This window comes from Talpa occidentalis, unplaced genomic scaffold, assembly GCF_014898055.3.
Source record: "Talpa occidentalis isolate TD23 unplaced genomic scaffold, MPIMG_talOcc4v2.1 talOcc4.5, whole genome shotgun sequence".
Classification (NCBI taxonomy): Eukaryota; Metazoa; Chordata; class Mammalia; order Eulipotyphla; family Talpidae; genus Talpa; species Talpa occidentalis.
The window spans coordinates 125,605,186-125,622,004 of NW_023604861.1; the positions used below are offsets into that span (position 1 = coordinate 125,605,186).

At 48.4% G+C, this 16,819-nt stretch overlaps 1 protein-coding gene across 4 annotated transcripts; it reads right to left on the reverse strand.

Moving 5' to 3' along the window:
• Positions 1–1,949: 1,949 nt before the first annotated feature.
• On the reverse strand, positions 1,950–11,175 carry CENPA (centromere protein A). 4 transcript variants are annotated; one of them, XM_054701261.1, is made up of 5 exons: positions 11,082–11,175; positions 6,483–6,571; positions 5,963–6,040; positions 5,608–5,760; positions 1,950–2,054 (listed from the first exon to the last, which is right to left on the reverse strand). In XM_054701261.1, exons 1-4 carry the CDS (start codon positions 11,173–11,175, stop codon positions 5,626–5,628), a joined length of 396 nt encoding a protein of 131 aa, XP_054557236.1. In that variant the 3' UTR covers positions 1,950–2,054; positions 5,608–5,625. The 4 variants fall into 4 exon arrangements, with proteins under 4 accessions (XP_054557236.1, XP_037384283.1, XP_054557235.1 ...); XM_037528386.2 differs by lacking the exon at positions 1,950–2,054 and adding an exon at positions 4,081–4,539; XM_054701260.1 differs by lacking the exon at positions 1,950–2,054 and adding an exon at positions 4,081–4,542.
• Between the last annotated feature and the right edge of the window lie 5,644 nt (positions 11,176–16,819).

Genomic DNA, 16,819 nt, shown 5'->3' on the forward strand with positions numbered 1-16,819 from the left:
GGGCAGAGCCAAAGTCCAAACCCAGGACAGACTCAGGTGTTTGTGCCACTAGCCCACCCTGCTTGCGGTGGCACGTGGCCTCATGTGCACTTGCCTTTTTCTCAAATATGTGACAGTTATTTGGAATTCATATTGTAATTCTCAGGGTGGTGGTGGGCCCATGGAGCTGATTAGTTCACCCCCCTCCTTTCAGGGAAAGCACCCCAAGGGGTGTCGGGAAAGGAACCAGGGAGCTGTGGGTCCTGCTCTTCATCCTGACAGTGTCCCCGAGCTCCTGGAGGAAGGCCTGGACCCATGTGGCCAACGGGGACAGGTGCTTGGGTGGCTTGGGCTGAGTTCCTTCCCTTCACTGAGGCTCTCCTTCCACAGTAGGGCGGGATCATGTCCTGCTCTTGAAAGGACCCAAAGAGGCAGGCTCAGGCCCAGCCCTTGTGTTGGTGAAGACCCTAACGCCTGCCTGAATCTCTCACCTGGCTGTGGGATCAAGTTTTGCAGCAGCTTCCCCTCCCAGTTTCTTCCACCATGCAGGATGGCTGTGGGGAGCAAGTGACATCATTAGGGCCCCCTCCCCTGAGTCTCAGCGCCAGGCTGGAGGCTGCTCTGGAGTCTGAAACTCTCCTGGCCTCATCTGTCCCTGTTTGTGCCTCTGAGTATCTCTACGTCTTGATATCTTCATGCTTCCTCTCCTGGCCTGTGTGCCCTGTATCAGGCGCATGTTTAGCGTTTAATCAGTTCATCATTAATAGGTTATAAATTGAGTGATGTCACGCATCACGCATTGCAATGCACTGTTTAGCCGAATGCCTGCTTTTGGAGCTGTTATGAGGATGAAGGAAATCAGATGTGCTCCACTAGTGCTTACCCATTGGCAATTGTATTTCTAATCATTATTTAATGTTCAGTGAAATATCTGTAAGTGGGAAGCTACACTAGACAGATCATAGTCCTGGTACAAATGAAAGAAATCTCTCTTTGACTTGCAGACAGTCTTTCCTAAGTGCATCTGGCTGGAGAAAAAGGACATGAATACCGTGGTGGGGGCCCTCATCTGGGTCTATGTCCTAATGGTCCCACCTTCAAATACCAACATTCATTAGGGTTATGAATTTTGGAGGGATACGAGCATTCTGCCTATAACAGTATGCTAGGAATGTGTTGATTTCTGCCACTGTAAGAAGGTATAAAAATGATGCGTCTGGCTCTAGAAAGTTATTTTATGTGTTCAGAGTTTTGCTTGTCTGGTAAAATATTTGTGTATGCCAGACATGTCTTCTTAGATAGTCCTATCATTTTCTTTGTGAAATAGAAGCTAGTTGCTTTGCTTGAAAATTATAATTACTATGCATGCCTGAGACTATTCTGGGAGCAATAGTAAACGAGAAACACAACTGTGCATGTGTTTTTGTTATTCAAGGGGAAAGTAGCTTTCTCCCCTAAGGCAGCAGTTCTTAACCTTTTTGATTCTTGGACCCTGTCATATAAATTAGGAAATTATTGGGCCTCCCTGGTGGGGCAGGGGTCAAGTCTCAGCACTATCAAGCTATTGCCTGCCACTGAGGCATCAGTTTGATCCCTGGCCAGGGAGCTGACCCACATGGCGCAGCAGACCTCTCCTGTCCCGCCCACTGCTCCCCTCAGCAGTGTATTGCAGTTGATGCGCCTGTTCTGCTTCCCACTCTGTCTCTTTTGGATCCTCTCATGCCTGCACCTCTGGCCTACACCCCAGTTCTTCTATGCATAAATAAAAATATATCTTAAAAAAATTATTGAGACCAACAAAGTTTTACCTATATGTGTTACATGTACTAATAGTCCCTACATGGAGTTAGAGCAGAAATGAAAAGTATATTTATTTGAAGTGAGCAAAGATGAAATTGTATGCTAAATATTTTTATGAAAAATAACTATTTTCAAAACAATTTATGAAAAGAGCGGCATCATCTTATATCTGCAAATCTCTTTTAATGTCTGGCTGTATAGAAGACATCTGGATTCTCACATCTGCTTCTGTATTCAGTCAGTCTCTTCCTATGTCCCCTGTCATTAGCTTCTCGCTATACACATGAGAAAATTGAGAGGTAAGAAAGAAATATGTTAGTAAGATTACAGGAATAGTTTAAACCTCATGAATGCCCTGAAGGAATCTTAAGTACTCTTTGGGGGTGTCCTCCAGACCCCACATTGAGAACTGCTTTCTCAAAGCAGTTTGTTCCAGAATAGGAAGAATATGTTTATACTGGAATATGAAACACAAAGGACACAATTTGGAAAAGTGATTTTTTTTATTATTTTAATTTTTTTTTAAAGATTTATTTATTTTTATACAAGAGCTGGGGTACAGGCCAGAAGCACGGGAGGGTGAGAGGATTCACCAGAGACAGAGTAGGGAGCAGAACAGGCAGACAACAGAAATACACTGCAGAGGGGAGCAGCAGGTGCGACAGGAGAGGTCTGCGGCACCATGTGAGCTTCTCACCGGCTGGCTGGGATTGAACCTGCGCTGCTGAGGCTGCAGACAGCTTCACAGCACAGCGCTCAACCCGCTGAGCCATGGGGGAGGCCCGAATTTTTTTTTTTTAAAGATTTATTTATTTATACAAGAACGGGTTATAGGCCAGATGTGCAGGAGGGTGAGAGGATTCACCAGAGACAGAGTGGGGAACAGAACAGGCAGACTGACGAAATACACTGCTGAGGGGAGCAGTGGGCAAGACAGGAGAGGTCTGCCGTGCCATGTGGGACCCTCCCTGGCTGGCTGGGATCAAACCCATGCTGCAGAGGCTGCGGACAGCGGACAGCTTCACAGTGCGGTGCTCAAACGCCTGCACCACCAGGGAGGCCCTGGAAAGTGATTTTTATTTGCTTTCATTTATAACAGCTGAACCTGAAAAGAAGTTAGATGAGCGTATGAAATATGTGAGCATGTGAAAAACGGTCATGCCCTGCATAGTGATTTTTTATCAGCAATGGATCCCATATTTGGTGGTGGTCCCAAAACTCCTGCTGCTTAATGACATGGGAACGTGCACGGCCAGTGTCCTACAGGAGCAATAAGAAGGCCTGCATGACCCAGCTCCTTCTCCAAGACGCCCTCCTGAATTGCTATGCCAATGAGGTGGAGAAGTTACTGTGTGGGAAATAATATACACAAAAAGATAGAACTGCGTTTCTCAAACATATCCTTTTTGTTAATCAATGAGTGGCTTTATGTTAAAATGTGGGCAAGTGTCATTGTTTTCTTGGTTGTTTCTTTGACTTCTTCATTAATGTCTTCATGAACAATACAGAAGGTAATTCTTTAATTTTCTAAAATTTACCTAGGTATTAGTTGATAGGTGGTCGCAGTGTCTTGTACAATCTTGAAAGGGCAGAGTAGTGGCAATTTAAAGTAAACTAAGAAAACTAAGGAAACTAATTATTCATACTCTGACAAGACCTTTAACTATAGTCATTTAAGAGTATGCTTTATTCAAATATCTGCATTAATATGAGTTGATGTGGAACAGGAAAAGGTTTGCACAAAGGGTGAAAATAACGAAACGTTAGAAATTGGTCCTTCCCTTTGGTGTCCGGAATTCCACTGACTGTCCTCGCTAATCATTTTCACCATGCATAAAATCTAAAAATCTTTTCATGATACTTGACATTTCTCAGAAAATCTTTTAAACTGCTTTCAGTTAAATGAAAGGGTAAGGCTTTTACTGTCCATCCTCTACTAGAAGCAAAAACATATCCTTCAATTCTCTTGCTTAAACTTTGACTTTTGCAAATTGTACAATGAAGAACTTAAAGTTAACACACAAAAAAATACAGTATGACCTCTGTATGCTTGAACAGCAACTTCACGTAAAAATTTTTTTTTATCAGAAAATGACCTTTATTTTTATTATCTTGCCACAAAAAGCTCTAAAAACACTTATAAAAACATTAAAAGAGCACTTTAAAATCCTGGAATGAAAAATTCAAAGCATAAATTATATTACATTTTCTATGATTTATAAATTAGAATAAGATACATTCTATAAGGTAGAATTTCTGAATGATTTGGATAGGAATTTACTAGAAGGGAACATCAACCTTAAAGATTTTCTATTTTAATCCCAATTTAGTATTGGAAAAGCTATATATAGTTGACAGGCACAATCCAAGGGAACTTGCCGCTGCTACTAATGATGAGATTAATCTGAAGGGCAGACACTCGCGTGTGAGATGTGCCAAGCTCTTCTTGGAAATGACTGAAGTGGTCTTCTTTTAGTTTTCTCCTTATGTTTTAAGTAAAAGTAAATATACATATGGTAAAAAAAATTAAATTCTTACAGAAAGATCTAAGGTAATAAGTAAATATCCTTTTCTCCCGTAACCCAGCAAACTGAGGTCTTCAAAACCATCCAATAGTCACATGAATCATTTACAAACTGAAGTCAACCTTGGAGTCGCTTGGACTCTGGAGTCTGGAAATAATCACTTGGAGCCTTTGGAATTGTGCTGATTGTCTCGGCTGGTACCTCCATTACAGAGGCAAAGCACCGCAGTCCTCTCCTTCTTGGAAAAAAAAATTACAACAGTAACAAAAACACACAGCAGCTCAGCAGCACCTCAGCCTCTGGATCTGGTCCCAGCTCTGATGAGGATCCCTCATAAAATCCCTGAAATTTAAGAATCACTTTTACAAAGGAGGCGCTTTCAAAAGGAAGAAAACTTCCTCTTCCTCAAAATGAGGTCACCTGGTCCTTGTAAAGTGGGGAGGCTTAATTCTGTCAGAGATTCAGGTCATCTGGTCACTTCTTAATAGAAAAATAGCTTTATTTAAATTGTACAACAAGGGCCTCCCTGGTGGCGCAAGGGGTTGAACATAGCACTATGGGGTTGTCCAGAAGCCTCTGTGGCACGAGTTCGATTCCTGGCCAGCCAGGGAGCAACCCACATGGTGCAGCAGACCTCTCCTGACTCACCCGCTGCTCCTCTCAGCAGCGTATTCCAGTCAGTCTGCCTGTTCTGCTCCCCACTCTGTCTCTGGTGAATCCTCTCACCCTCCCGCACCTCTGGCCTGTACCCCAGTTCTTGTATGCACAGATAAATAATCTTTAAAAAAAAAAAAATAAAATTGTACAACAGCCTCGAGTCATAGCGTCCCAAGCATTCAAACTCAAAGGTCAAGTTTCCTCAAGAGAACTGAGGGAAGATGAGATGGCAAAGGACTAAGGATGGAGTAGGGAAATCTTTTGGAGAAACTTCCACCCCAGTGATGAAAAGTTGCATGTTTTTGGGCCTCCCTGGTGGCTCAGCGGTTGAGCGCTGGGTTGCGAAGCTGCCCGCAGCCTCTGCAGGGCTGGTTCAATTCCCGCTGCTTCCGGCCACCCGAGGAGGGTCCCACATGGTGCGCAGACCTCTCCTGCCTCCCACTGCTCCCCTCAGCAGTGTACTTCAGTCTGCCTGCTCTGCTCCCTGCTCTGGCTCTGGTGAACTCTCTCACCCTCCCGCGCTTCTGACTGTACCCAGTGCATGTATAAATAAATAAAATAAATCTAAAAAAAAAAAAAGAAAAGAAAAGTTGCATGTTTTTTTGCCTAAAGCGTGCTCTCTCTCCATTCAGCAGGAAAGGCTTACAGAGGCGGTGGCAGGAGCTCAGCCCAGCCCCTCCTGAATGCCTCGGATCCTCCTGGCCAGGTGCACATCCTTCGGGAAGAGGGTGACGCGGCCCGCGTGCAAGGAGAGGAGATAGGCATCCTCAAAGAGGTGAACCAGGAATGCTTCTGCTGCCTGGAGCAGGGAAAGAAACAGAAAGATGGACATAGGCTGAGGCCTAGGCTGCTTTTTTCTTGGAGGACAGCTAAACTTGGTCTCTGAGGGTACAAAGGGCAGGAAAGGCTGTTCACAGAATGGAAGGAGGCTAGATTCCAGAACACAGAATGCCTTTTTTCCCAGACTCACCCCTCACCCAACCACCTTGGCCCTTTCTTACCTCTTGTAGGGCCAACAGGGCCTGGGCTTGCCAACTGAAGTCCACACCGCGAGTGAATTTAACACATATTTCTCTTACCTATGAGGTGGGGAGCAAAGGAGAAGAGGGGTGGGGCGGTGCAGAGACAAAAAAGGAGAGAGATTCAGGGGAAATGGACACTGTCCAGGGTCTCCGTGGACCTTCATTTCCATGCTACCTTCCTGGCCCTAATCTCAGGACCTAGCCAGCAGCCACGGTCAGCTCCTGGCGCAGGACAAGGGATCAGAGGGTGATGGATGACAGGATTCTTGTTTTTCTAATCAGAGAACACACTTTAAAAGGCGATAGGGGTTAGAAATTAATTTATTAAAGAATTTCGGTGCCCCTGGCAGGTTTGTATTTTCAGAAGATGAAAAGTCGTCTCCCAGGTTAAGAAGAGTTCCCTTAGCCATTAAGCAAGAGCTAGCAGGGCCCTGGATACCTGGGAAATTTAAAAAAAAGGAGGCAGCATGGGGGTTGGCAGGAAGCTCTTGGAGCTCACCAGGCGGCTGAAGGGGCTCTTCCTTAACAGCAGGTTGGTGCTCTTCTGAAGCTTTCGGATCTCCCTTAGAATCAAAGATCTCCGGGGACCTGTAGGCGGGAAGAAGTGCCTAAGCGAAAGAGTTGGGTCATGAAAATAAGAACAGGGGAAAGTGGGTGCGGGGGTGGGGGGTGCTCCCAGCTTGGCCGGCCCAGGCAAAGAATCAAATCCCTACACCGTAATAAACTCCACAAAAGCAGAGATTTTATTTTATTCATTGTGTTCATCTTCAGCAAATAGAAAACAGCAGATAGGTTTAAACAAATATTTGCAAATGAATGAATGATCCCTTGAGGGTATTATCTGAAATGCCAACTCTTAACTCCAGCAGACAGGACACCTCTCTTTTCTGGGCCCCCAGGACCTCGTGCATCTCTTCTATCTCTTCCACCAAGATTGGAGACTTGGTTACTTTGTTTTTAGGTCTTCTTTAACACTGGAAGGAATCTGAGAGCCTGTGAAGCACACCTGTGTCTTGTTATCCCAAGGCCCTGAGGTGAGACAGCTGGTCAGAACTCGAGTGGCCAAAGTAGGACCCTCAGAGATAGCATAACTCAGAGCCAGTGTCAGGATGCTGGGCTCTGGGTCAGAGCCTTTGGTGAAAGCCTGGTTCCAACTATAAGAAAGAAAAGAATTTTTAAAATATTCCCAAAAGTAGAAATCAAACCAGTGAAACTGTCTGATGAAATTATAAATACAAGAATACAAACATGAATTCTTCTCTTAGGTTGAATGTGGGTCTGCTGAACCTAAGTGGCCTGTTCAGGCACCATTATTGTTCCCTGCAGTTCTGCATTCCTGTACAAGATCAGAACTGCTCTTCAGTCAGCCATAGGAGCCAAACCTTACAAGGTGCTTTTCCAATCAATCAAGAGCAGAAAGCTTGATCATTCTGGGAAGGGTGTGCATCATGAGATGTGACCAGGAACACCTGGGGGGCCAAGGACTGATGTATGACAAGGGACCAGAAGCTGATCAGTGGAATGCCTTGTTGTAAGATTAGGACCATGGCCAAGGGTCTGGGGTCTGGTTTGATGACAACACTTGGTCATCAAGCAGGTAAGCATTATTTGGTCAGCAGATTCATGTCCTCCGAAGCCCTAGATGACATTCCTGAGTTTCACCATCCTTTTCTCCTTGTCCTCCTGCCCCTCGTAGCTGATGCTGTATTATTCTGTCAATAAACATGGCCAGGATCTTGCTCTTCAACAGCATCCTGCATTATGCAGCCTGCTCCACGACTCCCACTTCTTTATCAGTGTGGTGCTGCCCGACACAACATTGAAGAGGAAACTTAATTAAAATTAGACTAGTTAGAAATGAAAAGTAATTAAAATGTCTACATCTCAAAAACTTATAAGACATAGCAAATAGTACTAGAGGAAAATGTATAAAAGCCTCAAGATCTAGTAGAAAACAAGAATATTAAAATGACAGGATCAAGGAGATGTGGCATATCCACATTATAGAGCATCATTCAGCCCCGAGGAGAGAAGAAATGCAGCCTCTTCAGCAAAATGGAGGAGTTTGAGGGAATTGTGTGTGGTAAAGCAAGTCAAAATGCTAAAAACAAAATACTGGATGTTTATACAGCAGATGATTTAATGAAGGAAAACACAGAAACTAGTGGACATTAATAAACATGATGAGGAGTCTGAGGTTAGAGGGATGGCGGGGGAGGGGGATAATGGATCTAGGGTTAGAAGGGATGGCGGTGGGAAAATTTAAAAATACATATAATATAATGAAGAAAGAAGAGTAAACAGAAAACATATAATTGCTCAATAAACAAAGCCAAGGACCAAAGAAAATAAGTAAACCTCCTATAAATTGAATAAAGAAACAAACACATTAAAACTAACATTTTGATAGATAAAATTAGCTTCAGAAATGTTATTCAAGGTTCAGCCAAGGAAAGCGAATCTACACCAAGTAGTTCAATGGAAGGCATCCAGTACAGAGAAGAGCTGCAAGAACAGGGGCAGGACAGCAATCCAGAGAAGCCTCTGCCACAGGTCAGCGGCGGACTCTTTATCCCCGGATGGGGCATGTGGGCCAAAGAACCAGGGCTGTATCAGAGAACTGGTAGGGAAGCCTAGCACCTAGGAGGCAAACGCTCGGCACCTGCCCGCCTCCCCACCACCTGTCCCCAGTCCCCATAGGTGGCCTTTAGTAAACAGACATGCAGTCACAGGACACTAGAGATGAACACAACTAGGGGTCACCACAATTTGAAGGCCAACTCATGAAAGGAAGGCGCTGAAGGCAGCGCACCAAATAACCCAAAAGAGAGGAATGTGAGCCAGAGTCTTGAAAGGAAATAACCTCAGAGGAGCAAGAGAAGATATGGAACCATGACCCAAAACAAGCAGTTACAAAAACAACCAGTTAGAAAGACCATGGAAAAGAATGGGGATTAAACATTCAGTAGTTGGCCCTAAAGTGCCAATATTATGCGTTGAGATTTCATCTTAAAGTAACAGGAAGCCACAGGAAGCCACAGAAGAGTTTTAAGCAGGATGGAGAGGCGATCAACTTATATGTCAAAGATCATTGAAGCGGCTGTACAAGGAAAGACCAGAAAAGGGACAAAAGTGGAAGTGCAGGGTTAGGAGGCCGTGGCTGAGACCAGGCTGGTGGGAACAGAGCCACAAAAGGGGAGCGACTAGGATGAACTGACAATGGACTGGATGCGAGGATATGATAAAAGACTAGCTCCCAAGGTTTCTGGCTTGAACAGGTAGGAAGGTAGATACGTCACTTACGGGAAATAGTGAAAATGGGAAGAGGTTGGAGGGGAGTACTCAGAAGTTCACTTTTTGATATTTAGTTTGACACACCAGGGCTCAGGTAGAAAGGTATCCGGATCCAGGTAGAGGAGAGTTCTAGGCTGGAGACACAAGTGTGAGAGCTGTCAGGCATGAGAGCTGTCGGCCATGGGAAGGGGCGAGGCCACTGGGGTAGGGGTGCATAAGATCAACATCAAGTGCTGGAGTGGAGAGGTGGCACAGGTAGGAGAGGATGCTAAGCAGGAACTTCCCAGAGAATATGCATCATGGAAGCCACTGGAACACAGTGTTTCAAGGAGAAAGTGACCTCTGTGTCAGACGATCCCAAGAGAGCAAGAGGACACAGATATGCTCGCTGGGTTGGACAGCATAAAAGGAGCTGGTGACCTTGACAAGGAAAGTGGGCTAGAAGTGGGGGCAGTGCGTGGGAGTCGTAGTGGAGAGGGTGGAAGGGTGACTGGGAAGGGGAGACGGACACATGTGCAGACTCAAGTCTGACCATTTAAAAAGGGTAACTAGGAAGAGCAGGAGGAAATGCAGGACGTGAGGGAGATGGGCATGTGGGGAGAGGGAAGGACTCTGCCCTCCCCCTTTAGATGGGAATCAGCAGGGGACGTTTGTGGAAGACTGATGTAAAGAGCTTGAATTTAATTTTTTTTCTAAACCTTTAAAATATCCTTACTAGTTTAAGTGCAGGTGGAGAGGACAACAGAGTCCCAGGGAAGGCGAGAAGACTATGACCCAGAGCTCTTGCAGGAGCGGCGGCTACAGCTAGGAAGGAGGCACCTAGGTGCCCTGGTGTGCGAAGATAAGGGGCATCCAGCTGGGAGGCTCCTGACATCTCACTGAAGCACGAGCATGGCCATCATCAGACAGTGTGAGGGGGGAGCTGAGCCTGGAGAATTAGAAGAGGGAGGAAAAGGTACAGTCTTGGAGACAGTGGGGAAGCCAGACCGCCAGGAAAGTGTCCAAGGCTGAGTGTGTTTGAGATAAAACAATTGACCCAGGAGTGAAAGGACTGGAGAGCAGCAGCACCCACCAGCCTCACAGCATTCCTGGTAAAACTAAGAGCAAGACAAAGATGGCCAGAGCACGGCTTGCAGGGGGAAACCCCTTAATGTCAAGCGCCATCGGTACTTCATGCAGAAGAAACGGAAAGACTTAATATTAAACTCCACCGATTGGCTGGAGGCGAAGGTGACTTATGTTTAGGAAAGAAAACAATCTCCCCTCCACAGAGCAGCAGCCGTGGGGAGCCTCTCGCGCGCCCTCCCACCCTGCTCACGGGGCGCAGCGAGCACGCGGGCCTGGACTGCGCCCCGGGCGGCGCCTGCACCCCCAGCCCCGGGCGGACGCGGGCGCGGCCTCCGCTGGGGGCGCCCTCCGGCCGGGCGCCGGCTGTCAGCGCAGGGCACGACCCCCACGCGCGAGGACCCCGTCTAGGGGTGCACTGCTGGGAACGTCACGAGCAGCTGTTTTTGCAATTAAAAAATAAAAAGCACCGCCACCGACTTCCAGACCCCGCGCCCGGTGTCCGCGGGCGCAGGCGGGGGCCGCCCGAGCTGCCCGGCCCGCGCGACCTCCAGCCGGCGGCTGCGCGCGCGGGGGGCCGGGGGGGCCCCGGGCCCCGGCCCGTCCTTCCCCTTCCCGAGCCCGCCTTCCCCGGCCCTCGCCGGGACCAGCGCTGGGCCGCGCCGGGGCGGACGCTGGACCCAGGCCCGCCCGGCCCCGCCTCGCGGGCAGGCGGCGGGGAGGGCTCGCGCCGCCGTACCTCGGGGGGCGCCCCGCCGCGGGGTGCTGGGGGGCGGGCTCGCCGCGCGCCTCTTCGGGACTGGGGTCTTGCGGCTCCGGCGGCGCGGGCCCATGGCGCGGAGGACCTCGGGGTGCGGGGACGAAGGCTGGCGTCCGGGAGGCCGCAGCGCCCCGACCTGCGCCCCGCGGCTGGTGCTCGGCCGCCCCGCCTCACGCGACCCCGGCGCGGAGCCACTCCCGGCGATTTTTAAACCGGAATCCGGAGACTCCCAGTGGCTGTCCCTGGAACGCCCCAGCGCAGAGCGACTGCGGAAAAGACCAATGAGCGCACAGACTGGAGGCACACGGCGGCGGTGATAGGAGGAGGGGGCGGGTACCTGGCGGATCGATGGTAGGAATCATCCAATAGGCACTTGGATGAAGTAAAGAGAGGCGGGACTTCTTCGGCGGGTGGCTGGGGGGGGTCGTTCACTTTTTTTTTTTTAAGATTTATTTATTTATGCATGCAAGAGCTGGGGTACAGGCCAGAGATGCGGGGGGTGAGAGGATTCACCAGAGAGAGTGGGGAACAGAACAGGCTGTCTGACTGAAATCCACTGCTGAGGGGAGCAGCGGGCTGTCAGGAGAGGTCTGCTGCGCCATGTGGGTTGCTTCCTGGCAAGGCTGGGAATTGAACTCGTGCTGCAGAGGCTGCGGATTGCTGCTTAGAGCGGTGCTTAACCCCTTGCGCCGCCAGGGAGGCCCGGGGTTCACCTATGAAGGAGTGGACCTGTAACAGGGTGGTCCCCAGGAAAGGGGGAGGTTCCCTGCCCCACCCAAGGGAGGGTGGAGCTGAGCAGCAAGAGAAGAAGCTGCAAGAAGAGACTGAGGAAGAAAGCAGGATGGAGCCAGGAGACCTGGAGGAGGCGCATGGAGCCTAGAGACACGCGAAGAAACAGCTTGTCTTTTGGTCGTGGACTGGGTGACACAGATGTGGGTGAGACCCGTGGGGAGGTGACAATGGCAGCTTTTATCTGGATGTTGATTTTGCTCTTTTCCTTCCGGGCTTGTCCAGTTGTTTGTGACCCTTTTCTGTGGGTCCCCACTGGAAGATGCTTTAGACTTGTAGCAGGCTTTGGGGCCTTGTTCTGGGCCAATCCCATATGGATGGACTTTTACCCACGAGGGGATGGGTAACTCTGGATGCTTCATTTAGAAACTAGACTAGAAACTAGAAACTAGACTCTTTGCCTTACCTGTATTGTTTCCTAGTTTTATTAAAGTTCCTTCCCATTAAAGTCTCCTATGTTTTGTGCTGATGCGGCGGATGGCAGAACCCATTTAGAATAGGCAGGTTTGCAGGGTTTGGGCTGACCCTCTCCCTGTCCTATAACAGATTTGGCGTCCAACGTGATTTAGGACAGACAACCCGGCCAACGAAAATGCCCTGGTACCCTCGAGAAGAGGAAAGCCCAGGTGGAGTCTGATGAGACCAACGTTATACCTGAAGCCTACATCGACTGGATGCCACCGGTTCGCTCTGATCCTATATGGGGTATTTCAACAAAGCCAGCTAAAAATTGCTGTTAGTTATTTCTGCCCTGTGATTTTATGCAAAAATAGTAAAAATGGTTTAAAAGTATATTTAGTTTACAAACTTTTGCTATGCTGTTAAAAGTTTGGGATCAAGGTTGAGAAAATTTGTATTTTACATCAGTTGAACCATTTTAACATTTTTTCCCTGTGATTTTGATATATTTGCTGTCTTGTTTTAGCTAACGCTCCAATTTTTTTTTCTTTTGGCTTGTATAATGGACTATTTTTCAGAATGCAAAACTGTCATACTGGACATTCATGGACAATGCTGCTGACTAATTGTTGCTTCTCTTACACACATTGTAACCCTAAAAAAGACTGTCTCCTAAGACTACACCCTGAGATTGTGCCACCATAGATATGGTGGAATAAAAATTAAAAGGGGGGATTGTAACAGGGTGGTCCCCAGGAAAGGGGGAGGTTCCCTGCCCCACCCAAGGGAGGGTGGAGCTGAGCAGCAAGAGAAGAAGCTGCAAGAAGAGACTGAGGAAGAAAGCAGGATGGAGCCAGGAGACCTGGAGGAGGCGCATGGAGCCTAGAGACACGTGAAGAAACAGCTTGTCTTTTGGTCGTGGACTGGGTGACACAGATGTGGGTGAGACCCGTGGGGAGGTGACAATGGCAGCTTTTATCTGGATGTTGATTTTGCTCTTTTCCTTCCGGGCTTGTCCAGTTGTTTGTGACCCTTTTCTGTGGGTCCCCACTGGAAGATGCTTTAGACTTGTAGCAGGCTTTGGGGCCTTGTTCTGGGCCAATCCCATTTGGATGGACTTTTACCCACGAGGGGATGGGTAACTCTGGATGCTTCATTTAGAAACTAGACTAGAAACTAGAAACTAGACTCTTTGCCTTACCTGTATTGTTTCCTAGTTTTATTAAAGTTCCTTCCCATTAAAGTCTCCTATGTTTTGTGTTGATGCGGCGGATGGCAGAACCCATTTAGAATAGGCAGGTTTGCAGGGTTTGGGCTGACCCTCTCCCTGTCCTATAACAGACCCACATCCTTGGGTACCCTCTGGTAGAAAATGGAAAGCTCGATTCTGAAGATGTAGATGGTGTTTGTAGAACACATTTCTCCAGATAAATCACTTTCCTCAAACTTTTTATGTTTTTTTTCCCCCCATCACCCTGAGATGGCTTTTAAAGAGGAGAGAGACCCACAGAGAAAGTGACAGCTCCCCACGCACCTGTGATTCTAGGAACACCCCACAACTATGACTCAAAGCCTGTTCAGCTGAACATTACTGATGTTCGAACAACCAAGTGACCATTATTGTTGGTTAGGTCTTGGAAAGTCCCTCCCTCTCACGCAGGACTTTATGGGAGGGTGGTTGGGAGGGAAGCAAGGCAGGCAGAATGTGTCCAAGGGCCCTCTGCTCTGGGCTGCGGATCATCATCCCAAAAGTCTCTTACTACACATCCCAAAGTGTTGGAGTTCTTTCTTTCCACATTCATTTTTCCTGTTTTCTTTGATGGATCCACGATCCTTGGTGCATATCTGTTCTCAATAGTTGTGGGGAAGAAATATCCTTTTTTTTTTTTTTGGACAAAAGTGCTTCATGAAGGACAATTTATAAATAAAGGAAATCCCCTGTGACCTCAGGTTTTGAAGGGCTATAGTCATCAAAATACCAGAGGGCCTCTTAATCAAGGCAAATATAAATATTTGTCTATAAGCAAGCCAGAGAAGTGACTAGACATCCAGAGAACTGCTCCCTCTTATAGGCAGCCAGGGTCTAGGGAGGTAAATGATGTGTCCAGGGTCAAGGTCACCCAGTCTTGGCAAAGGTGGGCCAAGAACACAGCTCCCTGGACACCAGTCTGCTTCTTTCTCCTGCACCATGTGGTTGTCTGCCCGAATTCCTCCCAGGTATTCCTCCCAATTCCTCATCAGAGGTCAGAGCCATGACCTCCTTGTGTGCTGTTTACTACAGAGATCTTTGGACAACAGGGAGGCAAACCAACTGCTTGACTCAGCCCTGAATCTCTGCCTGATTCCTGGTAAGAGAGGAACCTGAAGTTTACCCCAGGGCCTGGAGGCTGTCCTGGAAGCTAAGCCCTAGGGCCTCCCAGGATCACCCTGTGTAGGTGTGGACTGCATTTCACTTCGATGCAGACAGTTGAAGATAAACTGATGTTTATGGAATTTATTAGTCAATTCTGATTTGGATTCAAGGTCTCCATGCCAAACTTTACCACTCTGGGCCCAACTCCACTCAGAATGGGAGGCCACAGTTCAGACCTTCCTCATGGTTCCCCAGGCTCAGTGGGAGAGGAGTCTTTTTGTTACAGGGCAGGGTGAAGGGCACCCCAGAACTCCCAAACCTGCCCACTCTAAATAGGTCCCGCCATCCGCCACTTCAAGACAAAATATACTCTAGTGTGTAAGACCTTTAGTGGAAAGGAACTTTAATACAATTAGTGTGCAACAAAGACAAGGGAAAGAATATAGTTTCCAAATCGAGAACCCCGAAGTTACCCATCCCCTTGTGCGTAAATGTCCAACCAAACAGGGTTGGCCCAAAGCAGGGCCACTGAGGCCCGAAAGCCAGCCTCAGTGTAAGGCATCTCCTGGTGGGAACTCACAGGAAAGGGACAGAAGGGGCCCAGCACATCTGGGGCAAAAGGAGCAAAATCAAAATAAAAGCTGCCATTGTTAATCTCCCCACAGGTCTCTCCCTCACATCTGTTTCAACCAGTCCAGGACCAAAATGCAAGCGCAGCTTTTTCCCATCTCTCTCTGCTCCACGTGCCTCCTCCAGGTCTCCTCCTGGTCCTCCATCCTTCCTCTCCTCCCTGCTCAGCTCTACCCTTCCTTGGGGAGGACGTAGGGAACCTGGAGCTTCCCTTTTCCTGGGGGCCATCCTGCTACACTTTCCCTCCTGCACTACACTTGCAAGGCTTCTCAAACTCACCTTCCAGAGCACCCCCTGACGGCCGGATAGAGGGTGGCCCCTCCAGGGGCTGGGGAGATACCTGCTGTCAGCCTAAAATCTCCTAAAGGCATCCCATTTTACCTTACACTGTGAATTTTACATTTGGCTCAGGTGGCGTTTCAAGAACGCATTTCATTCCAACCCCAGGAGCACCCACCCTCTCATGAAAATAGTCCATGCTGTAAATTTCCCTTTTTTTTTTTTTAAGGAAAGCCTAAAAGAACATCCTAAGTCTCCTGGTTTTGGACAAGGCAGTTGTGGTCCCCTGTACCCTCACTCATGATTTCCTTCTGCCTGGGATACACACCTCAGGCCGAGGACACTCTGGGCCCCTGGGACTCAGAGCTGGTGGATGGAGACCCTTTTCTCTCAACACACTGTAGGCACTGCTGGTTACCATAGAGCCCCACGGCTTTGCTCCTCAGGGCTCCCTTCCTTCAGAATCTGTTTTAAGGAAAGCATTTGGTGTTTTGTTTGAGCTGCCCAGGAAAATGGTCTGAGGCTCCAAAAACTGCCATGGGGTGAGGATCACTGGAACTGACCACTGCTCTCTGGGGTCCCTGAGCCAGTCCTCTTTAGGGTGGGGTTACTGGGAGAACACGTTACTTCCCTGTCAGCCCTAGGAAAGTCCCCCCAAAGAGACCTGAAAGTGGGTGGGGCCACAGGTTTAGAGTCAGGTAAACTCAGCTAAGAATACTGGCTCCACCAGGAAGTCACTTAATTTTCTTTGGGCCACAGTTTCTTCTACGCAGTTTCTCACGTGAGGCTCAAAGTCAAACACAATGCCTGGGACAGCAGAACTACCTCCAAGTGGGAGGAGTCTGGCAAATCCACCACCCTGAAAGCTTTCCTACCAGTCAGGCTGCTGGGGTTGGGGCTGAGTCCAATTGTGCTTAGATGCAGGGAGCCTGTGGCTGGATGGCTGGGCCCACGTAAGGGGGACACTTTGCCAAGCAACCTACCACTCTGGGCCTGTTTCCTCATCTTCAGGATGGTAGGTAAGGGTCTCAAAAGCTGTGACCAAGGGCTATCTGGAGTCCCCCTGTGATCTCTCCCTGGCAGGGAGGTCTTGAGGGTGTGTGAGCAAGGACCCCATGAGCCATGGAGCACTTCCAACAAGTAGACTGTTATTCCACCCCAGGTTGGTTAAAATCACAGACCTACTGAAGGGGCCCGGCTGGGGCCGGAGGCACTGAAACCAGTGTCAGAGAAGGTGCCAAGGCCCAGAGCAACCGGGGAAGGGGCC